Source organism: Pan paniscus, chromosome 16, assembly GCF_029289425.2.
Source record: "Pan paniscus chromosome 16, NHGRI_mPanPan1-v2.0_pri, whole genome shotgun sequence".
Lineage (NCBI taxonomy): Eukaryota > Metazoa > Chordata > Mammalia > Primates > Hominidae > Pan > Pan paniscus.
The window spans coordinates 56,851,140-56,872,028 of record NC_073265.2 but is presented as its reverse complement, the minus strand read 5'-3'; the positions used below and the strand labels follow the sequence as shown (position 1 = coordinate 56,872,028).

The following is a 20,889-nucleotide window of genomic DNA, read 5'->3' as shown; positions in this document are numbered from 1 at the left end:
TAAGGACTGGAACTGAGGCTCTCTAAATTCAGAGGTCAGAAAGATGAGAAGAAAACAGTAAAGGAGATGACAAGGTACAAACAGTAAGCTAACAACAGACCCCAAAGAATGGGGTCCCTGAGGCCATGAAAGTTGATGTTACATCTCTCCCACTGCCAAGCGAAGTACTTTGCACAAAGTGTTCAGAAAACATGTGACTGATTTCAAAAGCAATACTTAGGGATAAATCCAACTGATTATATTATTTACTCCTTGAAATGTTAAAGATGAGTCTAGTACAATACATAAAGGGTTAGAGGTGTGCTCACTTTCATCTAAACTGTTAATGCGAATTTATTAAAAGATACATCGTTACAAAGAATAAACTGAATTTCTAGAATAATCTTTAAAGGTAAGGAAAATAGGCAGGGCACAGTGGCTCACACCTGTAATCCCAACACTTTGGGAGGCTGAGGTGGGAGGACTGCTTGAGTCCAAGAGTTCAAGACTAGCCTGGGCAACATAGATGATACCTCATCTCAACAAAAAATTAAAAAAAATTAGCTGGGCATGGTGGCACATGCCTGTGGTCCCAGCTACTTGGGACGTGAGGTGAGAGGATCACTTGAGCCTGGGAGGTTGATGCTACAGTAAGCCATGATCGTATCACTGCACTCCAGCCTAGGTGACAGAGTGAGGCCCTGTATCAAAAAATAAATAAAAGTAAGGAAAATAAATATGTGAAAATAACATGTTAAAAAGTCCACACAAGACAGAAGGGAGAAACAACCTGTGTTCACATTCCAACATCTGGACTCCCACACAAATTTATGCCATGCATAAGATCAACTGCATCTGGATTTTACCATGTTTACTAAAATTATTTATGCCTAGAATTTCAAATTCTAGGAGAACCAAAAAATATGAATCGTCCCAGCTGACTCTTGTTCACAAAATAAATAACCTAGAGCTGATCATACATTTTCTGATAAAGCTGGTACAATCTCATACAATTAAAGTAGGCATCTATTTTCTATGGTACTATTCTGCATATTAATTTCTAAACATATTCCAATCAAATTATTTTAAATTATGAGCAGAAAGAATTTATAATAGGGAGCATATGTGCTTTCCTAGTGATTGTGAGGTAGGATATAATTAAAGAAAGAATGGGGGAGGCTGGCCTATAATCTTACTATAAATATTTCAGATTTCAGCATAACTGACAATATCCTATGTCATAAATGTCAATTTATTAGCAAAATAGTTATCAAAATGAGCATGGAAATACCCCTTTTTTGCCTCTTGGAGAAAAGACCTGGAGCGTAATTGCATGTATAATGACTTTCATTCACAATGGCAACACAGGGACACTGAAATGATAGTATTGCCACTGTTCTATGAAGGACACAGGGCACTTCCTTCATTAACCACATGAACTAAATGCCACCGACTTAAATTCTACTTCTCACATAACATACTTCAAAGAAGGTTAGTGAAAACAGGGACACAATTACTCTGTGAATTATTTATAGAGTGTTATCAATTGTTGAAAGGTTCTCCAAATGGATAGGAAACCTAAGAAAATAATCCAGTCACTAAAATAGTGAAAGCAATGGTTAGGATTTGGCTCAAGAAATAACCAGTAATTAAAAAGAGATGGTCTTATTCTAGGTAAGCAAGAAAGAAAGTGATGGTTATTTTGCTCCCTGTGTCTCTTAGAGAACAGGTAGAAGACAAGAAAAACGGTGAACAAAGGCTATTTTAAAGTAAATAAAAGTTACAAATGTATTTGTTATTAGCTCATTGCAGAGATAGTTCACTCTCTCAAATAATAACATCAGTTCTTTGTTTTCCATGCAAAGATTTCACAGCTTGTGAGATATCCTGTATTCCCTGATTCTCTATTCTCTGAATGCCCTAGGGATTTATAGGACGTCCATCAGAGACATGGCAGAGGTAAAAAGACAAAGGAAAAGAAAGCTCTCTGAGATCTGATTCATTATGAAAAAGTTTGATCAAGACAAGACAAATAAATCATTGTCTAAAACGCAATTCTTAATTCTCCTCATTGGCACAGAAAGTTAAGAGTTGGTCTCACTCAGGTTCAATTATTAAATCTACTTCCTTATTAAAACATGGCATTGGTTAAAGCTAATATACTGTAGGATCATCAGTTTCTATACTTACAGATGATGCTTCTATTCTTACAGATGATGCTTCTTTGCTCTTTGTGTGACATTTTATTTATTAACCAAAAAAGCCCCTGCTTTTATGTAAATTTAGAATAACAAGATACAAGTCTTTCCTCAACTTAGAAGTTTCCATTTCAAAGACTTTATAGCATTGGCACAAAGGAAAACTAAAACAAAAAGAAAGAAGATGGTAGAAATCGAGGGGGTTAAACTATTAGGAGATACCCACATGAGACTATAAGTCTCCTACTTAAAACAAGGAATCTGAGAGTTGATTGTATTACATTTTCCCAAAAGATTATAAGGCTGAACAACTCTGAAGCCAATACAAAACATGCAGAACGCTTCTCTGCTGTATAAAGCTCATGAGTACACAAATACTGACACAAACAAAAATCTTTTAGTACCTTGCGAGATTAATTTTAAAACCTTCTAGATGTCACCTTTAATGCAATGATATGGTTTCAGTAACTAAATGTAAACCAGCTGTGGTTCAGCTAATGAAAAATATAATTTTTAAATTTTAAATTAAATAAATTTAAATTTTTAAATTAAAATTTAATCCTCTAATTGCTTGGTCTTTTTAGGTTTATTTGAAGGTAGATTTTATTAACACGTTTAGGACTAATGGCCAAGCTTCGAAATTTTAGTATTCTGTCACATACTAAAGTAGCCATCCACAGAAATACTTCAAATAGTTTCAGGAAAATCAACACTGACAGTTGTTGCCTTCCATAATAGATAAACACATTAGCCAGGCTCTAGCTGTTAAAACAGGAAATCCAAAGTAAACAGCAGTTGTAAAAAGAAGCTTTTATGTAAACTATACTAGTTCAAATAGCAGTCTTTGCCAACCTTCCTTCTGCCTAAAAACCTATTACAGATGCTTGACTACTGATTACAAAATAATTTGTGGTTAAGAAACAGGCCGGGCACAGTGGCTCACACCTATAATTCCAGCACTTTGGGAGGCCGATGCGGGCAGATTACCTGAGGTCAGGAGTTCGAGATTAGCCTGGCCAACATGGTGAAACCCTGTCTCTACTAAAAATACAAAAATTAGCAGGGCGTGGTGGCACGTGCCTGTAATCCCAGGTACTCAGGAGGCTGAGACAGGAGAATCACTTGAACCAGGCAGGCAGAGGTTACAGTGAGCCAAGATCACACCATTGCACTCCAGCCTGGGCAACAAGAGCAAAACTCTGTCTCAGAAAGAAAGAAAGAAAAAAAAACAGAGCCCCTCATACTGTTTAGGTCTCAAGTCAAATATGTTATGAGGTCACAGATATTAATTTCAAGATAACTGATTGTACATAGGGCTCATAAATCAACCTAATGTATGATATAGGGAACTTGGCTAGATTAGAAAGATTTTCAATAAGAGAAAGCTACTGTAACTCTACATTTGCCATTTCTTCTTTCTGTTTACTCCGGCTATATACCCCTTTTTACTCCCATACCTGCCTCAGAGTTAATGTGGTCATCACTACCTCCGTATTTCTTCCACAAGTTGATGTGGCCTGATTCAAGCTTTTAACACTCTCCACATCAACTAGAGTAATGTCTTTTAATATATGGTCTAAATACCTCTGAGATCAAGGAAACTACAGTCATTCTGATCTCTTGATCAAGGATTCTGAAATAATGTAGTGGGCAAACAGAGAAGCAAGAGATATAAAGCCTAATGATGAGAAGGAATGAAAGAACTGGAATTGTTAGGCAATATATGTGGGGGAAAATAGAAATACCCTGAGGATTGACTAGCTAGGAAACTCTCTCTTGAAACAACGTGATAACCATCTAATCTTTGCTCACAGTTTCTGGGAAAACTAACAATAAATTACTTTCCAAAATCAGATACATAAATGGCTACTCCAGAAAACCTCCTTATTCTAATAATTAATATTCTATTGTGCTTTATAGTTTATAAAACATTTTACATATAGTAAAGCTATTTGATTTCCACAAAAATTTGTGAGGTAAATATTATTATTATCACCACTTTATAGACAAGGAAACCAAGGCTTGGTGAGGTTACTGAATGCTTCACGATTCCTATCTGTAAGTACTGGAGTGGGAAGTAGATCTGGGTCCTCTGAAGCCAAATCCAGTGCATGTCCCAACAAGCTTTGTGTGAAAATAAACTGGTTGCTTCTAGATCCTCTAATTTCAGTTGTCTTCAACATTCTCTGGATATGGTCAGTGTTGATTTTTTAAAAGCAATAGGGAAAATCGATTGAATGGCTCACTTTTCAGAGTTGCATTAACTTTTTCAGGCCACTGGGGTACAATTTACTAAATTACCTCTTCTAGAACACTAAATAGTACCCTAGTGGGTCAAAGAGTAAATGCACCTCTGAAAAGTGAGCCATTTCTTCCCTTCTTCCCCGTAATATCAGATGTAATATGTCCCCTATGACAAAAATATTAACCCGTTTCCATTAAAAACTCAAGAAATTGTCCACACTAGATAAAATGAGTATGGAGAAGCTTCCCTAGGTAGCTGAAGAGGAGCAAAAATCTCTCTTCTATAATCCTGCCCACAATACTGTTGACAAGTCAACATGAACTTATATAAAAATATTTGTTTTTCATTCAATGGAGATTTATTTTAATCAAGACCTTAAAACAGAATAAAAATATAAATTCAAAGCTGATGGTTTCCAGGGGGCAGATGCAGAGGATATCATCATGGCTAGTTTCATCCTGCATTACAGTGTTTAAAACTAAGCTCAAGCATTCATCTTGCTTATGAGATAATAGATATATCCCAAACAGCTGGTCTTTCACATGTATCATTATACAATAAGTAATCTCTCTGACCGAATGAAACAAACATTCCTTGGCTGGCAAGTAAGCATGTTATTACTTCTAATCTCCATAAAAGCAAACTCTCTGATACATTTTTGAATTGTCTTAGGAATAGCTATTGAGTGATTTAACATTTGCAAGATACCTTAGCAAAGCCAGTCTTTTAAGTTTTCTGCACTGTTCTTGCCTTACTCTTCTGGAAGATGGCTTTGCAATGAAAATAAGACAACTTTAATTTAAGAATCATCCAGCTTCTAATTAAACTGCCATAGGCAGCTGGTTGGATAAGTTTTAATCAGTTTCAATCACCTATTGATTGGTATACTGAAGCCTGAAAAATTAAAAGTAAAAGATGATTGGGGAATTGTTCCATCTCAGAACAACAGTAGAGGCCTCTGTAAATAACTCCTCTTTTAACTATCAGCTAAATGAACACTTCAATACTGCAGTACAAAGTCTTCTGCAAAATTACTTTAACTAACAAGCAGAAATTTATCAGCTTCAGCCAAAATCAATGCTGAAATCAATTTGAACACTGGTTGTGTCTAAAGGGGCTCATTGGCAATTTAGGGAAATTACACCATGTAAATGCCTGTGCTTTAATTGAACAGTTTCATCAACTAGGCTGTGATTGCTGTCCATTCATTTATTTACTTTCGCTGCAGCTACCATTCTGCAAAGAAATGGCTTTTGTCAGGCTGGAGAGAGGCACTTTATCTTCATTTTGTGCACTTTTGTGCATAAAAGACTTCATGAAATGGGCATATCATGACTAGGGTCAAAAGAAACCAGGAGAGACTTTTTCCTTTAACGTAAAAACTGAACGACACAAACTACCATCATATCTTATACCATCCAGGGACAGTCATCTTCAAACCAATAATAAGAAGGAATTTGAGTGACTTCACTGCACATGACACTATGCCTCTAGGTTGAGGAGCTATGTTCTGGACAACAGAAGGAAAGTATTTGGACTTTAAAACCCAATTCCACCAATGTTCTTTATGAGATACCTTTGTTGAGTTACAAAAATATATAAACTGTGTTAGAACATTCTCCCTCAAAAATTAGGCAACATTCTGTTTTTAAAAATCCTTTGAGGTTAGTCAAGGGAAGGTGTTATTCTCCAATCCATTTAGAAGATTAAAACTTAACGGTGTCACATATACTCTTAAAATATGATAGATAGGAGAAAGCAGAAAGAGGTCTATGTGAGAGGAGGGAAACTAACTTCCTTATAAAGACCAGCAAGTCCAAAATATTTAGATTCCAGAAATGATTTAAATACACTCATAAACTAACTCACAAAATCATGGCAGTGAAAAAAAAAAAAAAAGAAAACCAAAGATAAAATTTCCAGGGAGTCATGTATTGAACTGACTGAGGTTCAGAGATCAGCACAAACATTTCTGACATTGAGCTAATCAGTTATTCAGAGATTACACGTTCCAAGGAAGGAGGGAGGAAGGGAGACAGCTGTTTGTTCATATTGGTCATCTATAAGATACATGTGCCTGGTGCACAAAATAAAAATTCAAAGTACAGCTGAAGTATATCTGCTAGAGATTGCTGGCAGAAATTCTTAGGTTTGCATATATTCTGTTTATTCTAGCTCCTCTTAGAGCCAAAATGTAATTATTTACCAGGAATGGCATTGGGAAAGGACTAAGAATTAAGAAAGCCTGGGTTTCAGTGGTGATCTTATCCTTGACTTGGTCTGAATCCTCAGGGAAATCCATTCATTTATCTGTGTTTCCATTTCTTCATAAATCAAATGAGGATGACGATACCTAGTGTGCTCAGCTACATTCCCACACAGCTGGGGCCATAACATGAAGCTTGTGATTGGCGCCCACTGTAGAAATGTAAATGCAACCACAGTGACTCTGAGTACCTCTTGCATCTTCCACGTATAAGGGCAGGTAGGGCTTTGAAACATTTCACTTGAGACTCCAAAGGAGAAGGGAAACTTCTCATTTGCCCCTTCGGTCAGTTACCCCAGCTGTTGTGCTCTGCAAATACTCACTAAGAATTACCTCCAAAAGAAGTTAAAAGAGAGGAGAAACAAATGGTGTACACAAACTTAACTCGGTACATGTGTCTATGGTAAAAATTCATTCTATAATTTTATCCCATGTATTTTATCCCACCACTTATAAAGTTTCATTGGCTATATATTTTGTTGCTGAGGCCATGTAAAATATATTTTATTCATAATTTTTAGATAACTTTTCTGAAAATTTAATTATGATTTAATAAGTTTTATGTTTATTGGCTAAGTATATTGATACATTTTGCTACTACAGTTAACCGTCGTAATAGAATCAGTATGTTTGAGAACCTCACACAATACATATCTTCCAAATACATTAAGCTTGTTAAAATGCTATATTGATTGTGCCCTAAAGCAAGTTCTAATTTTGTGTGAACATTTTTCATTTTATTATTTAAATTCACAAGACAAAAACCATTAACTGCTTTCAGCAATACCACTGTACTCTCTCTTTCTTTTTGCCATACTGACAAGGAAAAGTAAGGAAATTTTAGGGTCAAGAAGACAACATGATATAAAGTCACATTTAAAAAGCAAATTAATTTTTTTTAAAAAAATTTAATGCTTAATACCCACAACCTAAATCTCTACTGCTATTCCCCCTCAAATTTTGCAAATTGCTCCTCCAATTCAACGTTAGTGTACAAATCAGAACCTAAACATATTTCACTCTAGTAAGACAGCAATTTAACAGAAACATGGTCCCCTACATCAAAGTAACCAATGACAGAGCAAAGAAAAAAAAACTGTGGCAGAAAGTTATACGCAGTAAATGCCTTTTGGACTTTCCAGTGAATTATTTTCCAAAAAAGCAATTTAAGTAAATACCCTAGATGCTATGGTACACAAATATTTGCTTGTGCAATATGCCAACCAAGAGACTACGATTTTCGAACACATCAAATACTGTAAAATAGCTATAAAAAAGTAACGTGTCTTATAAATCAAGAAATAGACCACCCCTGCTAGCACAACCATACAATTAATCCAGGGATTCAATTATTAAATTATAAGTTTTGGGTAAATAAGGAGACCCAAAGGGTAGACCAAATAACAAGTTATGTTGTCATAACTGTCAGCCAAGAAGTGGATGTTTTAACATCTACTAAAAAGCCTCTAAAATTAACACCTAGAGATGATACATCATTGACTTTCAAATTTATACACTAATTTTATATCTTACATCCAAAAATAACTTGGGTTAATAGTTAGGAAACTCAGAGAGTGAATGGCAAACAGAAAAACCTTGGCTTGGGAAGCAGGTGTCAGAAGACCTAAGTTTTATTCTTGACTTGATCTTGGGCATGCCACTTAGCCCTTCCAAACGTTATCTTTCTCATAAGTAAAAAGAAGGTAACATACCTTCTTAGCAAGGATTTAGCAAGGACTAAAAGACCCAGCATGATCAAGCCCTGTCCATCTCTACACCTTCCCCAGAGCTTATTCTACTCCAATTACACAAGTTCATGCCTATCTTAATCTTAGGGCTTCCGCCTGAGTGGTTACTTCTGCCTATAAGGTTCTCCCAGATTTTCCCATACTGATTCCATCCTGTCTTTAGGTCTCAGCTCAAACAGCACCTCCTCAGATAGGTCTTCCTGAGCACCTCTTCTACATTTTTTATAGAATATGCAAGGTCTATTCTATAGACCTATAGAATAGGTCTACAGAATCTATAGACCTATAGAATAGGTCTACAGAATCTATAGACCTATAGAATAGGTCTACAGAATCTATAGACCTATAGAATAGGTCTACAGAATCTATAGACCTATAGAATAGGTCTACAGAATCTATAGACCTATAGAATAGGTCTACAGAATCTATAGACCTATAGAATAGGTCTACAGAATCTATAGACCTATAGAATAGGTCTACAGAATCTATAGACCTATAGATTCTATAATCTTACTTCAGTGTTTATTGTCTTGATTATTGTTTGCCCCACTAGTGTGAGTTCTGGATAGGGACCTTGCCTATCTTGTTCACAACTGGACTGTACATGCTTGGAATAGTCCTTGGCACAGTGACAGGATGTTCAGTGAAAAATGAATATAGACTAAACAAAACCAAGCAACACCTGACATAAGGTTTTTATGGTAACTGAATGCTGAATTTAGTTCTGGGACTTTAGGCTTGGGAGAAACCTGTGCAGTCATCTCATGTCCAGGTCAAAGTGGGAATTCTTTTCTCAGCAGTTCTGAACAACAGCCACATCATTCTGCTTAAGGTAGAGGAGTTCACCACTTCCCAGAGTCACCCAGCAATGAACAACACATTGTGTCCATCCTTAGGCTGTGAAGAATCTGCCTCTGCAGGTAAATTCCTGAAACACTCACTAAGTGCCTACAGTAGGTAAGGCACCGTGCTGGCCCTGTGAGGACTCCCACCAAGGTAACCTAGACATGACTCTCCTCCAGGGAACACAACCCAGTGGGAACAAGAGTAGAAAGAGTACATTAATCACTCTAACCAAAGGCCGACTGTCACAGAGACATTCAAGACAGGCCCTTTGTGTCTAGTCTTCAGAAGAACACAAAGCAAACCTGCTCCTCATCTACAGAAATGCCCTTCAGACTTCCAGTCAGCTGTCGTGGAGCCCTTTAATCTTCTCTTTCTCAGAGAAAAGTTAGCCAATTCCTTTCAAACACTTCTCAGCTCAAATGCCAGTTCCTCCATGAGGCCTTTCCTGATCCTTCCAGAGGAAAGAGCTAAAAGCCATCAGTTCTTCCTCAGCCCCCCAGATCTGTGCACCATACACACAGACAGGTGGCCCCAGACTGTGAGGTCCTGTGCATACCTGAGAACAGAACTTCCTCATCTATCCAGACACAAGTTTTATGAGGCTAGGCTGTCCCCAACATCTGACACGCCCTACACACAGCACATGCTCAGAACTTGGCTGGTGGACAGATGAATGAAGGAGGACTGAACAGACACAATTCCCCAATCCCTCATTATTCTCTCCATTGCTCCTCTGGGTGCTCTCTGAACTGTCCATATGTCTGTAAACTCAGCACCCAGAACTACATACAGGAATCCAGAATCCAAAAGTGACAGACACTATGTCAGTCCCTGATGTTATGCCTTCTTGGTGTGGCAGGGAATAGATTTCAAATGGAAATTAGATCTCTTACACCCTACAACACAGAAGTGCGCTAATGTAATGTTTACCTGATCACAACCACTTTTGCTGGGGACTTCAAACGTCTTTATAAATAAAAAATTGTTATTAAAATATTAGAAAGAAGTCTTGCCACTTCAAAACTATTTTTTTCTCTGAAAGGAGATGAAGTTGAAACGCTTAGATTCAGCAAATTCTTACTTGAAATATTACCATAATGTATTGATTTTTACCAGACTCAATTGACTGAAAAGTTGTTTGTATAGCAATATTGGCCAAACCAATATACTAGAACAATTTTGTTACCCATAGTAATCAAGTGCATTTCTGAAGTATAATTATACTATCACAAAAAATAAAACCAAGATACCCTTTTCCAAGCAATAAAACAATAAAGGCTATAAAACAGAAAGAAAAAAAGGCTAAATAAATGAGATTTTTAAAAATGAAATTTAGTGTCTTTCAAAAACACTACTGCCTCTTCTTCCTTCCCTTAAGCCAAGGTTAGCAGAAAATGATCAATACTTCAATCTCAATAAACTATTTCAATAATAGTTAATTCGGGTGGAAACTGAATCTGAAAATCTCTGCTCAGCGACCTGTGACATCCTGTCATGTTGGCTGGATGCCAATAATACATCATTGCCATAATGGATATGAGCATGTATGAAGTTACAGGAACATGGAGAGGTGGGGAAAAGCAAAGGTGGGAAAGGTACAGAGAACCATGAGCTCAGGTTCATTCCTTAGATTCGAATCAATAAAATATACATTATCGTATGAAACAAACCTGTAACAATGAATGCTGAGAGGAGAGAAGGAAACATACATAATTAATTTTATTTGACAAATATTCATTGATTTTCTGAAAACATTAATATCCTTGCTTGTCACATGATACTATAATGCAATCCAGTCATATACAAATATTTAATTTTGCATTAGGATGATGTCTTGTTTGCTTCTTTAAAATATGATCTTGGCTGCAAGGAAAAGACTCCTTATGTGATTAGAAATTTAAAGTCAAAATAAATCAAACCATCATTCTAGCTCTCAGGTCAATTTTAAAACCATTTAAAAACTACTCTTAATTTACAAGATACACATCATGCAAAAATATATAAAGGAGTAGGGCCACTAACACAACCACAAGCGAAGCTGGGTCCAGACCTCTTGCTCCCTCTTTAAGTTTCACACCTTCAGGTTGGTTGGTGAAAGAGGAAGTCAAGGTTTTCTGGGTACTATGTGGTTCCCAATATTTTCACCACCAAGGACTCTTTTCATTCTGTTTCCCCTAAGAAATTCCATGTTTTGAAATATTCTGTTTACTAAACAGCATTTAACTAGACAATTTATGTATTTTCTCATTTTATACAAATGACCATCAGTCCTTCTAATTTTCATTAAATAAATCATATTACTATAATGAGCTAATATGATTCCAGCTCCCAAACAGTAATTTAATGTTTTAGTTGGCCTCTACAGTCAAATCACAAGTGCAAAACACAACCTAATAGGCCACAGGATCTCAGTTACCACCTCCAAGGACCATCCCCAGCCCACTGCCCAGCAAATACCTCTTTTTAGGTAAGGCAACAGAAAGGAGGAGAGACCAGCATCTTTGAGAATGACAATTCCTTCCCTCCTCTTATTGTCTCTAGATAGGTTCAAATTAATTCCTAAGTAATGGTATACATTCAACCTTCAAAACACCGTGAAGGCAGTATATATACTACCCATTGTATCACTGAGAAAATTCTACCTCAAGTCCAGATCAGACTCTTACTCTATCCTGTGGGAAGGAGCTGGAGATAGAAAATTCAGTTTTCAAACATCCTGAGACTAGATTATCTGGCCCCAAAGCTGAAAATATGAGTCTTGGCTTGAATAACTGGCATTAAGGAAAAAATAATATAAAAGATAATCTTTCAGTGATTGCTGGCTAACTGACTTACTATGATTTAATCCTAAAAGTTAAATATTACTTCATTTCTAGATCCAAAGTTTGAGTGACTCCATCAAATGATATGCCAAGGAAGCAGAGTCTGAGAGACTGGCTTTGGAATCAAACAATGTTTCCAAAGTAACTATGCCTGTTAATTACTTTTATTCCCATATGACATACTACCCAAGAAAAAGAGACAGTAACTAGTGAGTCAACAGATACTAAGCACTGAAGGTTTTCACATTTTAAAGAAAGTTAATCATTCGAATATCAATCTCCTCAGTGTGGATATTCTTTTTCTTTTAGGTGAATGTTCTACAACAATTGTACAGCCTCGCAAAGTAGCTAGATATGAGGAAGATCCAATGAAAGAGCCCCACTAAAACCTCCACTTGCCTCATTCTCATTTTAGCCAAGACATACCAAGGGTCTATTTTATCCTTAAAACTGTGCTGGGTACATGAGAAAACACAAGAAAACAAAATGGACTCTGCTTGACCTTGAGACAACACTGCCTGGGGGAAGAACACCAAGCAAAAAGAAAAGAAATGCTGTATAGAAATCTGGCTTTGCTGCTGAATGGCCACATGATAAGCCCCAGTTTTTTCAGTGGTAAAATGGGCTTAACCCAGCTGTCCTATAGCAATCTGAAAATAAATTAGGATTAAAAATACTTTGAAACTTTAAAAAATCATTATATTTAAGATAATACATAAGATATCATGATTCATCAAGCAACTACAGAATAGAAGAAAATACAGAAGTATAATGTGTATAATATAAAGGCAGAATTTCTCAAAGTTAGTTCAACACAACTATAATTCTGTGAGATGTTTATCAAAAAGAGTCCCATGGCTGGCTGGGGGCGGTGATTCACGCCTATAATTCCAGCACTTTGGGAGGCCAAGGCAGGTGGATCATGACGTCAGGAGATCCAGACCATCCTGGCCAACATGGTGAAACCCCATCCCTACTAAAATACAGAAAATTAGCTGGGCATGGTGGTACATGCCTGTAATCCCAGCTACTCTAGGGAGGCTGAGGCAGGAGAATCACTTGAACCCGGGAGGCAGAGGTTGCAGTGAGACGAGATCTTTCCACTGCACTCCAGCCTGGCGACAGAGCGAGACTCTGTCTCAAAAAAAAAAAAAAAAGAAAAGAGTCCCATGGCCAAGTCAAGGCAGGAAGTACAAAATGTAAATAATTTTTCTATTATTAGTACTACCATTACCAGTAGTTAACATTTAATAAGTGTCAGTCATAGTGCTAAGCCTTTTACAGATCTTCTCATTTAACCTCACAACAACCTAGATACTATTAATTTTTTTTTTCTCGTTCTGTTGCCAGGCTAGAGTACAGTGCCACAATCTCGGCTCACTGCAACCTCCACCTCCCGGGTTCAAGCTATTCTCCTGCCCCAGCCTCCCGAGTAGCTGGGACTACAGGCGCCCACCACCATGCCCAGCTAATTTTTATATTTTTAGTAGAGTCGGGGTTTCACTATGTTGGCCAGGATGGTCTCAATCTCTTGACCTCGTGATCCACCTGCCTCGGCCTCCCAAAGTGCTGGGATTACAGACGTGAGCCACCGCACCCCGCCCAACCTAGATACTATTATTATCCCCATCTTACAGATGGGAAAACTGAGGTATAAGACATTATATAACTTGCCAAAGGTTACGTAGCTAATTAGTGACAGAGGCAGGATTCAAACTTAGAGCCCTCACACTTAACCACAACACATACTATTCTCTACTTTCTCAAAGTTTTTGAAATTCATTATGAATCTCTCAGAGGGAAATAGAACATGTGTCTTTCCTGAATTTATTTTTCTGGAGCAACTTGCAGCACTTTAGGAAATGAGGCAACAAGGAAAATACATTCATTACCTTTTCCTAAACTTTTCTTCTTCCTAGGCTTGGGCCATACTTTAAGGTATTTCCTTTATGTTCCCTGTAGCCCAAATTAGTAATCCAAGAAATACCAACTTAAAATTACCTGCCTAAGTCACTCTCATAATATAGAGCACAGCTCGTCAGGAGACAGCACACAGAATTCACATTACCATTTGGTTTAAATGTCTGGGGCCAGAATTTCATATTGTACAACTGTGAAGGATATCTACACTTAAAGGAGGAAAATGTATCAACTGTTAAATCATATACATTGTAATTACACGATTATAATATCCCTTGAAATTCCCAACATTCCATCAAGTGAAGTGAATAAGACTGCATTATTAAACTTTTGCTTTGCACTTATTAGCTTTATTACACTTTAAAGAAAAAAATGGAATAAGCCTATTAGGCAGTTTTGTTACCAATGAGTGGATTTTCCAATATTTTCTTCATCTAGTTTATGTAGCATAGCCCATAATGTAATCATGCTGTTTGAAAAACCATATTTTTTATCATCAACACCATTAAGGTGAACTTAGTGTAGAAGAAACTCAATCATAACACATCAAACACTTAGTTTTATAGAGACTTTAGTAAAGTGGATCCTCATTTATCAATGATTATATCATTTCTTTGCACTGTACTAAAAGCCAGGGATATAAGAACAATAATACAAGCTGAAGCCTGAGCAAAAATGATGCCCAATGATCAATGACAAGTGGTTATGCAATTTGGTATCTTCACCGCCCCTCTCAAGAATCACACAGGCAATAAGGTAAATGAAATTTCTTTTTATAAGAAATCTACTATATAAGAACGAAAATTATCAGGATACTGTCATTCACCATCTATAAGCAATCCTGTCAAAAGCATTACATCTTACAACACTCACAGTGAGCATTAGCAACGGTAGCTAAATGAGCTCTTAGGATAAGTTCCTAACGTTACACACAGCATTCTAGCAAATTAAAAAACTTGTGGCAAGGACATATAGAAGAATGGTCCCTTTGACATAGTAGCCCTAATTAAAGGAGAAGTTCTAGCCATGCTTCTTAGCTAAAAACAACATTAACAGAGTGATGGGGGAGTTACTGTTTAATGGGTGCAGAGTTTCGATTACACAAGACGAAGAGTTCTGTGGATGAATGGTGTTAACAGTTGCCAACAATGTGAATGTACTTAATGCCACTAACTATACACTTAAATATGGTTAAAATGTTAACTTGTGTTATGTGTATTTCACCACAATTTAAAATAACAATTTTAAAAACAACATTAACATAATTTCATGTTGTAATTTTCCCTTGGGGGATGGGCATGTTTTTTCCACTTCTCTGTATACTCCCTCTTTTAAAAAATAAACCTGGCCAGGTCTGGTGGCTCACTCCTGTAATCCCAGCACTTTGGGAGGCCAAGGCGGGTGAATCACGAGGTCAGGAGCTCGAGACCAGTCTGGCCAATATAGTGAAACCCCATCTCTACTAAAAATACAAAAATTAGCTGGGCATGGTGGCGTACGCCTGTAGTCCCAACTGCTTGGGAGGCTGAGGCAGGAGAATCCTGGGAGGAAGAGGTTGAACTGAGCTGAGATCGTGCCACTGCACTCCAGCCTGGGCAACAGAGCGAGACTCCATCTCAAAATAAACAAACCAACCAACAAACAAACAAACCTATGTTTTAAAATAAAGGATTAAAATGTCAACATCTAGAATATTATGTCTCGTAAAAATTCTGCTGGGGTTTCATGGTCTTATGCTTCTTCCCTTCTAGAAATAAGCTAGGAAAATAAATTCACAATAGACCTTCAATTAATATAAAACTAAAGGTTTGGTGAAATAACACAGATAAGTAGGTTAGGAGTCTAAATAAACATTTTTTAATTCCATTTGAAGCCAATAAAAGGAATACAAAGAGTTGCCAGAAATCTTTCCTGTTTTATTATATTTGGCTATCAGCATAAAGGCATTAAGAAGAAAGGTTCAAGCTTTGAAAAGTGCTCCCTCCAGGGAACTCAATAGAAGCAAATCAGAGTATACATGTTCCTTCTTCCTCTTTCCTTTCTATGGGTACCTGAACTTAAGTACCTTCAGAACACAGTAAAAATCTAAGTCAGATCGTAAGGAAGAGAAGACTAAGATGAAAAGATACTGTTTATAGTGGAGGTTGCGTGGGAAGGAACGCTAGTATGATCCAGGGAAGGAGAATAGTAGCCACAAAAATCATTAGACACATTGGACCTCAATTTTAAGGGCCAGGCCCAAGGCCCAAGGAACATGTAAGAAACATGTTATTATTTATTTCTCTGAATTATCATAGTGGAAGAACTTCATTTTCAGACCAACTGTTCACAATACTCAGTCATCTGCAGGAAAAAACAATCCAAACATGTGAACATAAGTTCTTAAAGGACTATATTCAGGAGAAAGGACTCACATCTTGGCTGTATCTGCAAAGGGCACTGAAGCCCTGAATGGGTGACTGGATCAGATTACTTCAAAAGAGCTTCTAAGCCTGAGAAATCAAATTCTATACCAAGGCTGCATCAATGAGTAGGGGATGTTCTGGGATTTTTAGGATGTGAACCTTCATGGTCATAGAATAGGGCAATTTTTATCTGTATTCATGTGGTTAGTCAGAACTTAAAATTCTAAGAACATGGGTAACCAATTAGAAAATAAGTTAATTATTTTACAACTCTGGAAATACATATTAATATCAATGTTAAAGTATCTGTGGTTGTGATCTAATATCACAACCATAATGTGATGCAGGATTAGTGTATACATGGAAAACAGCTCTCTGGAAGAAAGTTTTATTATTCCCTCAGGGCTTTCTTACAGAGTATGGATTTTTTAATTCCTAGTGGAATATTTTTCATACACCATTGCAGACTATTAAGTACCAGATATTACATTATGTAGTTTAAACTTTGCACTACTGCATGAGAAGACCTCCCTGTCGGAGAACTATTTTTTATGGCTAGCATTTTTTAATATGAAAATGAACATTCCTTTGGGGTAAGATCACTGCAACTGGAATTTGGGAGAACTTTATAACTTAACATATTCATCAATGTGTAGAAATTATCTCGGGGGAGTAGGGTGAGGAGAGAAGAAAATACAACAGGAAGAAGGCTTTTTAATAACTTATAGTGTTGACACAGGGCAAAGCAATGGTATTTATACGGTCTGGCTTCCACTGGGCATAACTGTAAACAGGCAGGGGACTAGCGTAGGGTACTAGCAACTTAAAAAATAATAATAATAGTGTTAAAAAGCAAAGGAAAAAAATGCATTAAACTTCAGGCCAGTTAAAGGTACACTTACTAATGGTGGACTATTAACTACACACCCAGGAGAGTTGCAGACTGGGAAATATTAACAAGGCAATATAAATGCACTTTCCAGGCAATTCTTGAGAAAATAGATGTCTTGCAGAATTTTGGAGTCAAATATGGAAATAAAATCTAAGTGTTAGTGGTCATTTAAAAATCTTTGCCACAGAGAACTTGGATACTCAGTATTTGGAAAAGTGGATAGAAAGTTTAAACAAAATTGACTACTCACTTGTAGACTGTGCCTCCGTTGCCATGACCAAGAGTGTCCCGATATCGTATGTCTTGTTCATTCATCTCCACAAGAAAGAAAGAAAAACAAAAAGGGTGTCATGCTGTGGATGGAAATGTCAAGGAAAAGCAACTCTGGGCCATAAACAACAAGCAGTCTGGGTCATTTCAAGTTCAGCTGCAAGAACGAGAAGATCAATACAACATTTGCTGTCCAATTTATAAAAGACGATACCAAGGGACGAAGTGATGGAAAGTTTAATGACAATTTGTTTGCCTGGGTCATTTCATTAAAGTTTGATAAAAGGTGTCAAAATGGAATGATATAACATAGCTCAAAAGGGTCAGGTCAGAGATACTGATAAGAAAACAGTCTCCAGTACTGCATATAACCAATGCCAAAGAGCACTGCACATAACCAAAGTCAAACTTAGGAAGACAATACACACACACACTCAGTAATCTAATGCACGATCTGTAAATAAATCAGCCCTAGAAAACTCCTCAGATGACCCCCATAATTAACATTTAACAAACTAAATAATGTTTATGATTTTCCTAGAGTAGATATAGCTTTTCTTTGCAAATAACAAACTAGTATACAGCAATAATTAGGCAGAAATCATATTATGAAGATGGAAAGGCACCAAATCAATGCACTTAAGATGCACATATAGTCGAATATTATAATACATAAAGGAAAAATACATAGGCATGTAATTTTTATTAAAGTCATTTTCGTAACTTTATATATAAGTTTGCATGTTTTTCAAGGTTCTATAAAACCTATTATACCACAAATAACTACTCTCATTTGTATTATGAATAGTAGGTGCCCATAAAATAATGTTTTAGAGTTTAGAGAGCTCCCTATATAATTATTTATCAAATGACTTTAAGACTAGTCAGACTTTATTTGATGCATTCAGTAATTTTCTACACACTGGTCCAGATGCTTAAAAATTAACTGCCAACTTTATTCACTAAGTGGATTTAATAAAGGTGTTCTTTTCCATATAGCTAAAGCTTGGGGAAAGCCACTGTAAGCCCTGAAAAAAAAAAAAATCAATTTCCAGGGAATTGCACTGCCTTGCATGGGCAGAAAATGGATGGAGTTTTTAATTCAATATCACTTGGAAAAAAAATAGTTTGCTCTCAGACCAGTATAGCAAAGCTTTAAATATTTTGCTCTACTCTAAACTTCCACCAATTGAATAAAGCAAGCGTTCGTTTACCAAGGGAAATATTTTCCTTCTACACATTTCTGAAGTTGAAGCTTCAGAGAGCTGTGATAATTAGGAGTACAATGCAGGCAACAGAAACAGCTTCTTTTCCAAGCCATTTTACCAATCCTTAAAAGAATATTGACAGATTAATGTGTAAAGGCCAATCCAGCACCCAATTTAATTGTAGTACAACCAGACTGATGCCCTTTACAATCAGCTAATTATTATATTTAGGGTCAGTGAAGTAATGAAAGACATGCCAGAACAATTGGCAACTATTTTCCTATTTGAGGGGAATTCTGTTCATCACTACCTTTATACTACTAATACAGAAAAAAAATATTTTAAGCTGTATAAAAGGTGTGGCATAAACAAAATAAAATCTCATTATTCTGGACTGAATGATAAATTTTAAAGCAGCATGAAGAAAAGTAGCACATAAAGTGACGAGATGCTAAACTAGCAGAGTTGCTGTTTGGTTTACTTTGATCAATGAAGGAAATGTAAATAGCAGTATCCATTGGTGGGCACAAATAGGCCACTGGGGCTAATTCCCTTAGAACATTTCTCTAGGTAATCTAAACATGTCCGTAACAACCTGATTTGTACTATTAACTAACAAGCTACACTCTCATCACGGCTTGACATAAATTTCTACAAGAGACATTTCACTCACTCAAGTACACAAATTCTGCATTTGTGGCACTAAGGTTTAAGAGTAAGCAGGAAGTTGCTATGTAGTAGATAGAGTCTACACTCTGGAGGGGCCACGGTCTGCAGTCATATCCCCTCCACCACTTCATAGGCAAAGGGGTAGGTATGGCATGTCTCTGAGCATGTTCAAATGATATAATTCTGACATCATAGTCTTTTTACCACTTATATCCACTACAGGGAAAAGAGAAGGGAAGAAGCTACCCAATCTACATTCCCAGCACTCCAACCTAACAAGGAGTAGTAAGCATCCAACACTGTCAGGGCACAGGCGGGGAAGGAGTGCAGGGAGGAGGAGGGGAGAGGGAGAATGTTTATTTCAAGTGTATGTGCATGTGCATTAATTAACACTGTCTAAACAAATTCAAGAATGGAAAAAATCAAGACAAATATGGAATCCTTCAGATAACCAGGAGGATTGCAAGAGTCTCATAAAGATAAAAATGGTTTTGAAGAGCAAGTTCTGGAACCATGTCACTTAGTATCTATAAAAAGTGAGCAACGTGTTCCTATAATGTCTTTCTACAATGTTTTAAAGTTATGCAAACCTTTGGCCTGTGAAATGATTGACAGTTTTTTAGTTTTAGTTTTAGTTTTTTTTTTTTTGGAGATGAAGTCTCACTCTGTCACCCAGGCTGAAGTATAGTGGTGTGAACTTGGCTCACTGCAAACTCCACATCTCAAGTTCAAATGATTCTCCTGCCTCAGCCTCCCGAGCAGCTGGGATTACAGGCACACGCCACCATGCCCGGCTAATTTTTGTACTTTTAGTAGAGATGGGGTTTCACCATGTTATCCGGGCTGGTCTCGAACTCCTGACCTCAGGTGATCAGCCTGCCTCAGCCTCCCAAAAGTGCTGGGATTACAAGCATGAGCGACCACGCCCGGCCTGACTGTGTTTTAATATTAAAAAATATCAGATTCTTTTTCTTTTTGCTTATTTGTATTTTCTAGTTTTTATATGCTGTACAAATACTCCTCATGTAAAAAAATTTGGGGGGGATGGGAAAAACAAAGCAGAGCCCAAGAATTGCTTACAAAAAATATTTTTAGAACTTCATATCTCTTATCAAATGGGCTAATTTAATTGATCTTAACTATGAAAAAATCATTAAAGGGATCTACAATCAACCAGTAGTATTTCTGCTTTTTTTGTTTAGATAAGGATATTAATTCGACTTTTCAAAATGAAGCATAGGAAGAGTGTTCATTATATAAGAAAATGATATTTAGAAGCTTATGGAATATTGTATTTAAATATTATAGTTGGGATCAAGTATCATTTAAAAAATCACAGAAATTTACAGCATTCTAAGACCATTTAGTCCACTTTACTTAAGTTACATAGCTAGTCAAAAACTCAGTCTTTCAGTATACTC

The 20,889-nt window shown here is 36.7% G+C and overlaps 1 protein-coding gene across 13 annotated transcripts in view; it reads right to left on the bottom strand.

Moving 5' to 3' along the window:
* Positions 1 to 20,889, bottom strand: part of MAP2K5 (mitogen-activated protein kinase kinase 5) — a 267,047-nt gene that overhangs the window by 192,463 nt on the left and 53,695 nt on the right. For all 13 annotated transcript variants that reach the window (XM_003828008.6, XM_055098505.2, XM_063596751.1 and 10 more), the window contains one exon: positions 17,572 to 17,636. In XM_003828008.6, coding sequence (XP_003828056.1) covers positions 17,572 to 17,636 — 65 coding nt within the window. The remainder of the gene's footprint in view (positions 1 to 17,571; positions 17,637 to 20,889) is intronic.